The 13,259-nt window shown below is 43.9% G+C and overlaps 1 protein-coding gene across 1 annotated transcript in view; it reads right to left on the bottom strand.

Moving 5' to 3' along the window:
• sdk2b (sidekick cell adhesion molecule 2b) overlaps positions 1-13,259 on the bottom strand; it is a 238,338-nt gene that overhangs the window by 17,767 nt on the left and 207,312 nt on the right. The window contains exons 23-37 of the mRNA XM_078290678.1: positions 13,101-13,222; positions 12,720-12,829; positions 11,722-11,872; positions 11,032-11,269; positions 9,765-9,880; positions 9,377-9,566; positions 8,597-8,695; positions 7,605-7,799; positions 6,110-6,311; positions 5,422-5,525; positions 4,612-4,682; positions 3,789-3,924; positions 2,095-2,196; positions 1,599-1,714; positions 957-1,143 (exon numbers count right to left, since the gene is read on the bottom strand). Of these exons, the coding sequence (XP_078146804.1) occupies positions 957-1,143; positions 1,599-1,714; positions 2,095-2,196; positions 3,789-3,924; positions 4,612-4,682; positions 5,422-5,525; positions 6,110-6,311; positions 7,605-7,799; positions 8,597-8,695; positions 9,377-9,566; positions 9,765-9,880; positions 11,032-11,269; positions 11,722-11,872; positions 12,720-12,829; positions 13,101-13,222 (2,139 nt within the window). The remainder of the gene's footprint in view (positions 1-956; positions 1,144-1,598; positions 1,715-2,094; positions 2,197-3,788; positions 3,925-4,611; positions 4,683-5,421; positions 5,526-6,109; positions 6,312-7,604; positions 7,800-8,596; positions 8,696-9,376; positions 9,567-9,764; positions 9,881-11,031; positions 11,270-11,721; positions 11,873-12,719; positions 12,830-13,100; positions 13,223-13,259) is intronic.

The following is a 13,259-nucleotide window of genomic DNA, read 5'->3' as shown; positions in this document are numbered from 1 at the left end:
GTGCATCCTTTCTCCTTCCTTTTACAACTCTGAGATATTAAAAACACCAAAACTGCAAAAAATAAAATCTTGCCTTTACGCAGGGGCTTTTGGGGATAAAACAAGTTATTTGGAAATGAGTGTACACAGGAAAGAGGGGTGGATATGGGGAAGAATAATCTGGCAACTGTCCTCTAGTGCTATTCAAGTCCATGAGTTAGAGATAAAGAAAGAGAGAGAGGGAGAGAGAGAAAGAGAAAGAGACAGAGAATGAGAAAGAGAGATGGGGGGAGAGGGGGAGGTTGGCCGAGGAACCACGGGGGTTTAGCCATAGCGTGCCTGTGGACATAACATCTCCAAGGCTCACTCCAAAGTATTTTCATACCATCCGCTTTTCAAACAAAATTGGAGATTCAGCGGATGACTCCAGAATGAGCTCGCTGATTGGGAACTTATGCTCGGTGTGTGGTTCCGCTAACATTGTTTGGCATGCTGACAGCAACGATTAACATCATCTTCACATTAAAGCTTACAAAGAAACTCTTTCTGGGATGGAAACATCCCAGATTGTTTTTTTCTGATGGTTGACTCATTGAATTTTGTTTAAACATCGCAGGGTCCTCCAATCTAACCTCACCACCACAAGCTCATAAATCTGACAAATGATTGAATGTGACCATGCATGCGCTAATTTGTCTATTTTAGTCATGCCATTGCTTCTGCATGAGAGTGTCACCCCCCTGACCCTGGTATTTTATTTTTTGTCCTCAGCTCTTCTTCCTTTTCCTAGTACTAGAATATTTGTTAGATATATTTTTGGGCGCTGTGGTCATTACTTCTTTCTATTATTAACTAGGAATTGAAGCTTTTTCTACTGTTGCACAAACTTTAAGTCGCTCTGGGCAAGAGCATTATCTAAACACCAAAATGTTTTAATGTAATATAAATGTATATTGGTGTCTAGTGGAAAGCCCTACCAGCTTGCTGAGTGCGTCCCCTTGTTGGGGGGCTGCGGGGTCCATCCCCAGCAGCATTGAAGGGGGCCACGCTGATCATGTAGGTGGTGTAACCAGTCAGGTTCTTCAGCTTCACCCCTCCTTCGGGCATGAAGAGGGTCCGCAGCCTCTCCGTCTCGTTCTTACGCTGGAACTCCCAGAAGTAAACCTACATGGACGAAGAGAGGCGTAAAGACTTACATATATCCAAAGTTGCTGTTCACGGAATTCGGCTATAACTCCGTTATCATCAAAACTCAGACCCCATTCCAAATCTCCCTTGAGGTGAAGATATGCAGTTTCCTTTTAAGCCCTGTGAATAGCCCTTGAGCAAGAGAACCTCATCATTGTAAGCCCCTCTGGATAACAGTGTCAGCTAAATGCCTAAAGTGTAAAATGTAAAAATGTGCATTTAATTGTGTTCAGCATCAAGTAAATGTAGTTTCTCATGAACCACAACAGCCACCATTTAAATATTTAAAAAAGGATGAAAAATACAGAACAGATAATATCATTGAATCTCAGGTATTGGAAAGGGGGGCCATAAAACCTGTTGCTCCTGCACCCATCAGTGTATTCAAGACATAGGATGTTACTAAGTGTGTGCAACAGAGTGAGTCTTACCTTGTAGCCCTGGATGTCTCCGTTCTGAGCGTCCACAGGGGGAGGCTCCCATGTCACATCCAGCTGGGTCGCTGTTGCTGACTGAATGGCCACATTCTGGGGGGGTGCTGTGGGCACTGTGGTAGGCCATCACACAAATTAAGCTTACATTAATGGACGAGGAAATTTCTCTGCGTGAGGCGAGTGTTTATTTTAGTTTCTGGTGTCACTGCTCTGTGTGTGGGCAGGTACCGCTACGGCTTAAAGCAGAGAACTGGAAAATGATCCTCATCCTAAGCTCTTCAACCTACACAATCAAAACCGTGATATTCAAGAAAGACAAATTACACCTGAATGCTTCTAAAGGGGACAGTTTCAATACACGGGTTGCCAAGAGCGGCTGTGCAAAAGCCTCATTTTCTTGCATCGAGGGTGGTCAAATACTTGAGCATTTTGCGACTGTGTTGAATGAAATGACAGGAAAAGCACTGTGGTTAAATGGTACCAGCATACATACCTGCCTCTCCCACAAACACCTCCTGTGGAGTGCTGGTTGGCCCCTCGCCCACTGCATTATACACACTCATGCGTATCTCATAGCGCTTGTGTTTGCTCAGCTCTGCAGTAGGATGAAACAATTAGGAATGCATTATACTTCACACAAAAGATTCTGCTTGTATTGTGAGCAAGACGTCTAAGACATTGTAATTCATATGAGGCTATAATTACGGGGTTGTTGAGTGCTGCAGTGCAGAGGTACAGGAGAAATATGTGGCCATCTGGTTTTGTAGTGCTTATCAAAATAAATTGACACGCACAAGCCAAACAGTATGTTGGACTAGGGAGGCTTGTGTACTCAGTGTCCCAAAATGTCTCTGTTCAGACTGCGTCTATTGGCTTTAGCAGAAGTCTCTGTGTGAACTCGCTGCGAGTGTAAGCAACCAAAGCTCAATTTAATTTGCTTAACTCAATTGACACTCTGCGTTTCCTGTATCACTCTTCAAGGCAGCTGGGTGCATGAGACATATGGTAAGATCCAACATACAGATGGCTTCATTAACTTAATTAGATTTTGGGTTGAATCAGTGAGCACATATGAGTGTGCGTGAGCTTTTGTGTGCGTGGATGAGCGTATATATGCTCACATTCACACAAGAGGTTGTGTGAGAGTGTGTGCACGAGTCATGCATGCGTGTGCAAAGGTGTTAATGGAGGCATCCGTGTGTGAGGTGTGTATTTGTCATGTGGTAAAACAGTGTGAGACAGAGACATAGGAAAACTTACTGTCCAGCTCGTACTGGGTCATAGTTGAATCGCTCAGATTCCGTATGCTGTAGGGAGCTGTTTGTGTGCGTGTGTGTGTGTGTGTGTGACAAGAAGTGAGGGGGTCGCAGGAAAGGAAAGACATAAAAGAAGAGGGAAAAGAAGAGGGAGGTGGTGGAGAGACAATTCATTGTATTAGTGCCAATATTTAAGTAGTTGAGAAGAGTATCACTGCTGACATAAAAACCCCACACAATCAGAGTGATCATAGCTCTGAGAGAGACTCAGAATGACTCAACTGGAGTGAAATTATAGGCTAGGTTACACAGAGCAGTAGAAACAGAGTGGCTCCTGAGTAAACCTAATAACAGGCTGTGGCTGATAGCTACTAATCACAAGATGAAAGCTTTTGGCTGAGAAGTGTCAAGAGCAGCCAGGAAATCATGGGAGCACAATGGGCCCATGTGGAAGTTCCTTAAAGCAAAATGATGGCGCTGTTCACACCTGGAAGAATGAATTATGAAAAGTGATGGAGACCAACAAGGCTACAGTGTGTATTCTTGGGTCAAACCAACGGAGCTTTTACAAGTGAGATATTTTTTCCAAAATATATCATTATCAAATGAATTTAAATAACAGCCATTAGCAATACTCTGTGGAGCTTTGTGAGCTGCATTTTAATAACATGGTTTACAATATCCTCTCACTGCTAACTTGATGAGTAAATTAACAGTCTAGAGGGTCTTTATTTTGTGAGGACAAAAAAGAAACTCAAAGCGGATCATTGTGGCTTGTAATAGTACCAGTCATTTGTTTTGCTTGCATTGGAATGGGCCACCAAACCCTTCATTATTTCTATTTAATATGAGGAAAATCTTAATCTAGCACCTTTAATTCTGAATATCTATATATAATTTGGTCATGTTAGCTGCAGTTGTTGTTCCTCACCGGTGAGCTCGGCCCAGGTAGTGGAGGGACTGTTGACGGTACGGACAGAGTAACTGCGAAGACGGTCATACAGGAGCTCCCGGTATCGGATCCGAAAACCCAGTAGGATTCCGTTAATCTTTTCCTCAGAGGGGGGCTGCAAGGGAAAACGCGAGGAGTTAAGTTCATATCTAACATAGTGGATCTCAACTGAACTGAGCCCCAGAAACAGCTTAGAAATGCACCACCCATTCCTGTACCGTCTTAACCTTTGTTCCAGTCTAGTGCCTCTCTGCCTTTCAAGGTAATATGGCTTGCTGATGTCACCTTAAAAATTATTTCCCTTATATGCTTCTCCAGTGTAATATTACATTTTATCACCATATTTTGTCTTTTGCTTGGTGACAACAGAGAGACGAATTGTAATTGAGAAAAAATCTCCGTGCAGACTGAGCTCATCCACAGGTGAGTCACATGGAGAAATCCCCCATGGTTAAACAAGAGACAACAGGCCCAGAGGGGAGAAACAGAAAGAGAACAAGTACCTCTCTATCCCTATAAACTCTACAAGAGTTCTCCATAAAACCGAGATTGTGGCTCGGGGCCTCCTATTTCCCCTTTATGACCTGTTAATTCAGGTGTGAGTGTGGGAGAGGGTGTGTGTGTGTGTGAGAGAGAGAGAGATTGAGAGAGTAGAGGGTGTGTGAAAGTGTGTTGCATCCAGTCTAAGTATACCCTATGTACTGTCTGGTCTCTCATTAGGGCCCACTTTCTAAGAGCTGCATGGGTTTCAATACACAGCGAATCAGATAAAGGCTGAGCCAATTACACTGTCTCCTCTTACCTGCCAGCGGATCAGCACTGACGTTGTTGTGTGTGGCGTGACAGAGAGAATTGTGGGTGCTTCGTCAGGCGCTGAGAAGATAAAAGTGAGATGAATTAGTGAAATTGAGCTGAAAATCTGCACGATTCAAGGAGCCAAATCGAGCCATGTGCAGTGGCATTCACGGGGCATAAACACAACAGAGCATAAAACGGCCGTTGATAGATGAGTCAAAAATAGCAGCTGGAAAGATCAGCGGCGGGAACGTGTCTTTAGTCGGTTAGCACAGGGGCAGACTTGGGCAGACTTTGCCAAGGTTTTAATGCTGCCCTCTTGTCTCATGGTAACTGCAGATGGTGTGCACATGACATCACCTGCTGCCTCTGCCAAAAGTGTCCACATCACAACAATAAGCTAACTCATCCTGACAGCCAATTTAGATGGGGCTTTTTACACCAGGGATTCAAAGGACACACAGTCTCTGTGTAAGGGAGTCTAGTTCACTATATCACTGCAGAATGAGGCCATAACTTTGGCTTTATTAGCGTGTTTATATTAGACCTATAAATGTTTATATACATATTTGAGACATTATGAGACATATACAGCTATTGCCCTTATAGAAATCCCAGTAGTTTTTATATGCTTGCTGCCCTGCTGCTGCACTGTTTCTCCAACCCCAAGAAGAAAGTAAAATTCTGCAATGCTAATCCACAATAGATGCAGTGTCTACAACAGCTAGCACTGTAAAAAGTGCATCTTTTCATCAAGCTCATCAAACCTTACCCTGTGAATCAGAAAGTTGTCTCATACATCTGACATGAATCTTACCGTCCTGTAGAGTGGTGATAGCTTCACTCTCCTCGCTATATTCACTGTCCCCTATGTCGTTGGTGGCCTTCACTCTGAACTGGTAGGAGGTGAAGGGCTTCAGCCTTGGAGGTGGAACAGGGCAGAAAAACACATCAATCTTAACTATAAACCACTGCTGGGGATCGTTGTAAGCCAGAGACCCCAAAGGAGAAATTTAGTCTCAGTGTGGGACCTCCGAGCTCATTAAGCAAGCTACCAACCAATTTGGGTCCTTAACGATAGTTTAAGGAACCAGAAATTACTGTATCATTAAGTTTTCACAAGGTATGCTAATGGCATGTTATGATCTCCAGAAGTCTTTGCTGCATTTGCCTGCACATTGAAATAAAGCTTTACTGAATACCTTAAACATTCTTTGAATAGCTTCAAGCATTGTTTATGTTCTGATCTATACTTTAGGACACCCTGCAACATTATTCCCTAAAACCATTCTGTTAAATCGGCAACTACAACCAGGGGGGTATTTAAGCATATTTAGTGCTTAGTGGAGAGGGGATTAAGTGTTTGAATTAATATTACCCTTCACATCTATAGAACACAAGGGGAATGAAAACCATTTTGCGGTAACAAGGGGGGGAATTCAGGGTTTGCTCATTATGAATCAACCCCGGACCGTAACCAGCCTTTACTAGGAAGTGTACCCTACCTGTCCACTATGTAGCAGCTGGCCTCGTGGTTGACAGAGGCAGAGTGGACAGTCCAGTTGCTGTCTGGAAGCTCTCTGAGCTGGACGGTGTAGTAACGCACTGGGGACAGGCCGTCGCTGCCCGGCTCCCACGACAGCAACACCCAGCGGGCCTGCACCTCCTCCTGGGGCACCGTGGGACGGCTGGTGGGCTGGGGGCGAGCTGGATGGAGGGAAGGGAGATGTGGATAGATAGAGGGAGTGAGGGAGGAATGAGGGTAAGGAGGGAAGGAGGCAGTGGGATCGAGGGATCGAGGGAACGGGTGGGAAGGAGAGGAGACAAGGAGGGATGCAGGAATGGAAAAAGGTTAGAGCCCTTACAAATGGTAGTGGGGAAAATGATTAGAGGCTTGGCTCACTACACTGCAAAAACATCCATCTTAACAAGTCATTTAGTCTCATATTCAGCCTTGTTTTTCTTAAGCCAGAAGAAAAATTCTGCCAATGGGGTGAGATCACTCCACTTGTTTCCAATGCAGTTTCACTTGTTTCAGGAATTTTCTAGAAATGAGTGTGAATATCTTGACACAAGTCAGAATAAGCCAGATCACTGCACTACTATCAAGAAAACAACACTTGATTCTACAAAATTCTTGAAACAAGTTGATTTGCATTGGAAACAAGTGAAATTATCTCACCGCACTGGCAGATTTTTTTCACTTATTTGAAGAAAATTATGATTTTAGGACTCAATAATAGACCAAATGAATTATTAAGATGGATATTTTTTGCAGTGTAGTACAGTTTTCCTGGCTGACACTGTTCTTTTATTATTGAAAGAAAAACATCTACTGGGTGTATAAATCAGAAAGGAGGGTCAATCTAAAAGAAAAAACAAAACAAAAAACTAGAATAGAAACCTGATACTCTCGACTTTCTCACTTGCTCTCACATTTGCAGAGGCTATGTTGCATGGACGAGGGGAAAAAAAAAGTGCTATTTGGACAAATGAAAGGTAGCCGAGTAAATGAAAGTAGCAGAGTAAACAATCCACAACATGCCTTGAGGGAAGCAGATGGACTGACTCGTTCTCACAACTGCATCAGAGTGCTTCTGATAAACACCCACAGGGCACAGACACTCCTTCACAAAACACATCTGCTTACTGGACTGTTAACTGGAAATGAACTAAGTGTAGCGCCGGCTTAGCTCGGCTCTCTCCGAAGTTGTGTCAGCGTGGAGATCACACACCTGGCTGTGCCCTCATGTATACAACTATTACAGCTGTGTTTTGGCTTTGGCTGTACGCTCTACACATCATGCTGCAATGCTATTATCGTAATCCAAAAAAGCCATTTCAGAGTGCCATTTTAGCATACTAACATTAGAGATAATGATTTTTTTTTTTTGCATGCTCATTCCAATTATTGCTGTATACTCAGCTGCCGCATATCCAACAACCAGCAAGTACATATCCATCCCATAATGAAATAAACCACACACGTGTCATGGTTACCTCTTTTCTCAGTGGTGACCACCAGCGCCTCTGCGGCCTCACCCCAGCCCTTCCGGGTCTGGGCCGTGATGCGGAACACGTAGACGGACTCGGGCTTGAGGCCGGTCACGGTGTACTGGCGAGCGCTGGGGTTCAGCACGTCCACCGTGGCTGTGTTGCTATTGGTGGAGTTGAGGCGGTACGTGATCTGATAGGCTGGAGGGGAGTTGAGGACACAGAGCAGCGCGGTCTGATTGGCAGTCAATGTCATAATGAGATCAGCGTGTTTCAGCTAAATCTGGGCTGAAAAGCGTATTTTAGGTATTTGAAGCACTTGTGGTTCGTGGTGTTTGTCCAAGAATAAGTGGAGGTTTTCTTTCCAAGCGAGCAAACTGCAGCAGAAACCACTATGTCTCTCGTGACATCCTTATGGTTTCGCTGATTCCATTAGCCATGCTGCTCCCGCATGCTACTATATGGGTCTGTCAATATGAAGCATTTCACAGATATATAAAATGTGTGCAGTTTAAAATAAACGAGCCGACAGAAGTATCATAAATCAAATACTCACAAGGAGCTGCAAGGAATCCCTAACTAGCTAACAAGAGTGTGAGGAATCCAACTCCCTCTACAGCACTGACTGGAAAAAACAAGATTGCGTTGCCTCCAATAGGTCTAAACTTTATCAGCATTTTGTTCATCAAGTTGAAAAAGTATTTGCGAAGCACGATAAGCACATAAGGAACTATGTCTGTGATAAGAGGCTCCATAAAATCAAAATGAAGAACACTTCAAATACAGTATTTTGGTAACTGTTTAGATTCCAGGTTATTTCCTAATAGGAACTGCTATTAAGGCAGAACTGTCTTGACAAATGTCCTAGAAAGAATCCACACATTAACTGACCAGGAAACTTTAGGGTCATAAATATTTCAAACATTTGAATGGCTGTACAACACCACCTGTCTGAAAAGGCCTAAGAGGAGCTTGCATATTGCAGTTGGTGTACTAACCAAGGATGATGCCGTTGGGCTGGGAGGGAGACTGCCAAATAAGCCGGACTGAGGTGGTCCGCACCTCAGGGAACAGGATGCCCACTGGAGGTCCTGGCACTGCAGGAAACAGATCCACATGATTTATAACACCTCAACAGCTCCAAACAGGCTACAAAAAGGTAGTATTTTATCAAACTTAAAATATATTCCTCACTTGGTCTTACTCAACACTACAAATTCTGCTAAATAAATTTAATAACAGCAAATAAATGAATCTGGTGCTGAGAAAAAGCAGAGTGAGGATTTTTCTTTATTAAGTTTGATATAACACAACTGCCATTGGAGGTAATATCAAAGGGCCCCTTGTTAACAAGAACGTTTTCTCCCCAACACAGCACAACAGTCTGCCACTTTTCACCACCATAAAGGCCATGAGATACAATGGGGAAATTACAAATATTGACGTCAGTTGTCAAATGGGACAAATCAGTGTGGAAAGCTTTGTGGGCTAGAGAGGAAAAAAAGACTTTTGATCATAATTGTTGGCAAGCTTGCCTGTGTAACATGGAGCTAAAAATCCCTTTTATGTGTTGTTATTGGAGAAAATATTGTTGTTTTTCCGCTGTCAGTTGTCATGTATGTTTTATACATCTTTCATGCATTTCTAACCATCTAACCATACTATATAACGGTGATGCTGAATGTACTGCAGATGTGCGCCAAAATTGAAATATTGAATATTGAATATTGAGATGATTATAGATAGCTGCAACCTCAAGCTTAAGCTCATGTCCCTACCATCGTCTAGAGTCCTCTCCAGGATGGGCGGAGAACTGGGCCGTCCGTCTCCGATCCGTGTGAAAGCCAGGACCTGGATCTCATACAGCACGTATTTCCCCAAGCCGGTCAGCTGGACACTGTGGCTGGCATTCCCCTCCACTGTCCAGAACTGGACTGCACTGTCTGAGTCCTTCTCTTTGTACACCACCTGATGAAGGGAGGGGACAAGAGATAAAGACAACTGGGGGGAAAAGGAACTTGGAAAGCTAGGAAGAAGTGGACATCCTATCTCTCTCCACTATCTAAAAAATAGCAGATAAAAAGCAGCCGAATTAGAGGTGCTACCCTGCTGCTCAGTAGATATATGGTGAATAACTTTGTGCAAGTGACTGCTACACAGGCATACCTTGTAGCCCAGAATGAGTCCGTTTCTGTCTGGCTCTGGGACTTCAAACCAGCGCACCAGGATGCTGCTAGAGGTGGTGGCAAAGGCCGACACATTGGTGGGTCCACAGGAGGGAACTGAGAGAGAGAAGAGAGGAGAAAACACAGGTTTGAATGACGTTAGAGAGATGCAGTTTGAGTGATCTGCTGTGGGCAGCGTGTGCCTATGTGTGTGTGTGTGCGTGTGCATGTGTGTGTGCAAGTATCTCCAGAGGTCCCGGTGAACCCTCCAGGCCTGCTGTGTTAGACAGAAATAAAAGACTCAAAGAACGGACCCTTTCCCTTCCTTGGCACTCATCCCTGGACATAATGCACTGATTCCTAAGAATTTGCTGGAGTGAGTGGAAAAAAAAAAGAGTGCAGGAATTCCACATTCTAGTCCATGTGTTCCCAATTTCCTCCGACTCCCTCCTGCACTCCCTGGAATCGCTCCATTCCTCCCTACCAAACGTCTGGTAGCCAAAGTGAGAGCGCAAGCAAGGAGAGAGGGAAAGAGAGAGGGAAGGAAGAAACGTCCTTGCCGAGACAGAGGTGGGTTGATAAAAGGACTCCAGCCAGGCATCGGAGTAGAGTGTGTGAACAGAATGCCAGAATCACATATGATGGAATGTAAACCACATAACTGTATGCTTGTTACTTCCAATATGTCCAATAATGTAGACATGGCCGTTTCTTGGCCACCAGTTTTTGGGGTTATTTGGGGTTTCGTTTTTTTCCTTCCTCAAAATTAACATGACCAAACACATTCATCATCAGATTCTCTTGTATGCTGATGTACCAACGTTGTTTATCGCTGAACTCAACGAAAGTTACGATATGATTGGACAGTCAGATTGTCAAAATGGCCGTGAATGTACAGTAGATATTTCATACAAATAGCAAAAAACATCTGATCACAAAAATAATCAGTGCTTTGAATGTTGGGAAAATCTGTGAAAATGGTAGTTATGGGATTTATGTAGGAAGGTATGCGCTACTGCAGGCTTTTTATAAGGTATAACACAAATACTTTGCATGTTATTGTAAATATTTAAGTCTTGGCAAGAATTTGACACTATGGTATTGCATTAAGAGGACAGTATAAAGTCATATGAAAAAAGTTTTGAACAAAAACAGTGTTTTGATACTCCCAAGAACGACTTGCGGGTTGCTGTTAGTCTTTGATCATTGGTCAGAAGATCTGTACCAACCAATTTCACAAAGGGTGACAGATGAGGTCTCCATCTTACCAGACTCCCTGGTTCTGCCTCTGACCGGCTGGCTCCACGGCCCTGTCCCGATGCCGTTGATGGCCTGGACTCTGACCTCGTACTCCGTCCACTCCTCCAGGTCCTCAATGGTGAACTCTCTCTCCAGGCGGTCAGCGATGACGTGGGTCAGCGCCCGGCCCTGCGAGCCCGTCCGGGAGTACTGCACCCTGTAGCCCAACAGCTCCGGGTTCCCGTTGTACTCCCATTCCGGCAGAGGCTGAGCGGATGCATAACGAAAGAGGGGGTAGAGAGGGAGAGAGTGGGTATCGATAAGACAGAGATGAAAACTTCTTCAAATGTAAAGCCAAACAGAGCTCAGACTCCTTTGGTTAGGGAAGCATTTTCTAGCTTCTGGCATTAAATAACTTTAGCTACAAAAGTTTTACTGTGCAACATAGACACCACCAAGATTGTAAAATACTTATATAACGCAGCAACCATCAGTTATTAGGGTTTCAATCTCCATTTCTTTGGTTGAAAGTATAATCACTGATGGTCATTGTGTTAATACATGCAACTCTTTTAGGATCACACAATCTGAGCCCCTCCTTTTAGCAATATTATACTTTCTATAGATTAAAAATGTAATGGCTATTTCAGAGATATACTTGCACATTAATTTTTCCTTCAACTGCTACAAGCCTGGCAGAAATTAAGATTCCTACTTACCACCCATCGGAGCCAGAGGCTGGTCTCGCTGGCGGTGCGCAGGGTGACGTTGGCGGGGGCCATGTCCGGAGGAGCCTGCAGGGTCTGGATCTTCCTGGAGGGCTGGCTGGGAGGACTGGTGCCCACGATGTTCACTTGCCGCATACGGAGCCTGGTGGTTGGAATTAAACATCGCTGATATTATAATAATACTTCATGCAACCTGTGCAAAAGGGCTTGCTTCATTCCAACTGAAATCACAGCTCTGAATCTGCCGGCTGGAAATGAAAATCGCCAGCGTTTTTGTAACACTTATGCATCCTCTTTCACCGAGATTTATTGCACTGAAACTGAGATCACAGCTATGGATATGCATATAAATCGAGTTCTGCGGATATGCCTATGCTGTGTGGGGGGCTTGTTTGTGTCTCAAGGGGAATATGCAAAAAACAAATTTCTATGCAAAGTGACATTTAACTCTACTGAAATGTAAAGTGGCCGTGTTGATGAATGAATGGTGAGGAGAACTATAGCTGGAGCGAGGCTTGAGGGATTGCCTGAAATGTTAATTGGCTATATTTAGTGTGATCATGTGCACAGTCACATTACACCAACAAGAAAGAGGTCATACACGCACTGTAAACACAATATCATTATCACAATAACTATAGTAAGCTTGTATCCAAATCACAAGAAAACAGAATAAGATAAGGTTGTTGTCCTGGGATATAGTGAAACTAGTTGGGATCCTGAGGCACACTAACAACACCTTATCTTGTTTGCTGTTGTTTTATCATGATCTGCACAAGCTTAATTTCCATGTTATATGGAAGCAGCTTAGAATATTCTGTTCATTCCTGCATACGGGGAAAACCATGAGCAGGGTTATCCTGAATAAAACCTGCAGGTTATGACTTGTTATCAGCAATAATTTGGGGGATACGTGTGTACATATAGTGCATATAAACACACTAATGGAAGCAGGCATACAGAAGTGGATGCAGTTCCCAGTAGGCTACCTGTAGAAGGTGTATGGGTTGAGACCTGGCACTTCCAAGGAGCGCGCCTCAGGTTCGTTGGACAGCTGGTGAACCATCACCCAGTCCTCGTTTTCTCCTATCACACCCACCTGGGACCAAGGTGACACACAGCATGACAGATGAGCATCAGGGGGTTTATTTGTCACATAGTACCAACACTGCAAAAAAGTCACTTAACTCTCATATTCAGTCTTAAAATTTTATTTTTCTTAAAACAAGTGGGAAATTCTGCCAAGAAGGTGAGATAATTCCAATCATTTCAGTTTTACTTGTTTCAAGAATTTTCTACAATCAGATGTCAACATCTTAAGGCTTGAGATTTAACTCAACCAATAAGATTGAGTTTTAAATCTGTCTCACCTGGGCCTCCACCTGCCAACGAGAGATGGAGGTCTTGCCATCATAGCCGGGTTTGAACTGCAGGGTGACAGAGCGTGGGCCGATGTTGGAGATAGCCATGTTGGTGGGAGGGCCAGGAAGCTCTGCGAAGAGAGAGAGAGAGAGAGAGAGAGGAAAAAG

This window comes from Centroberyx gerrardi, chromosome 20 (assembly GCF_048128805.1).
Source record: "Centroberyx gerrardi isolate f3 chromosome 20, fCenGer3.hap1.cur.20231027, whole genome shotgun sequence".
Taxonomy (NCBI): domain Eukaryota; kingdom Metazoa; phylum Chordata; class Actinopteri; order Beryciformes; family Berycidae; genus Centroberyx; species Centroberyx gerrardi.
Note: the sequence above shows the minus strand (reverse complement) of the source record. Positions and strands in the feature narration are given on the sequence as shown.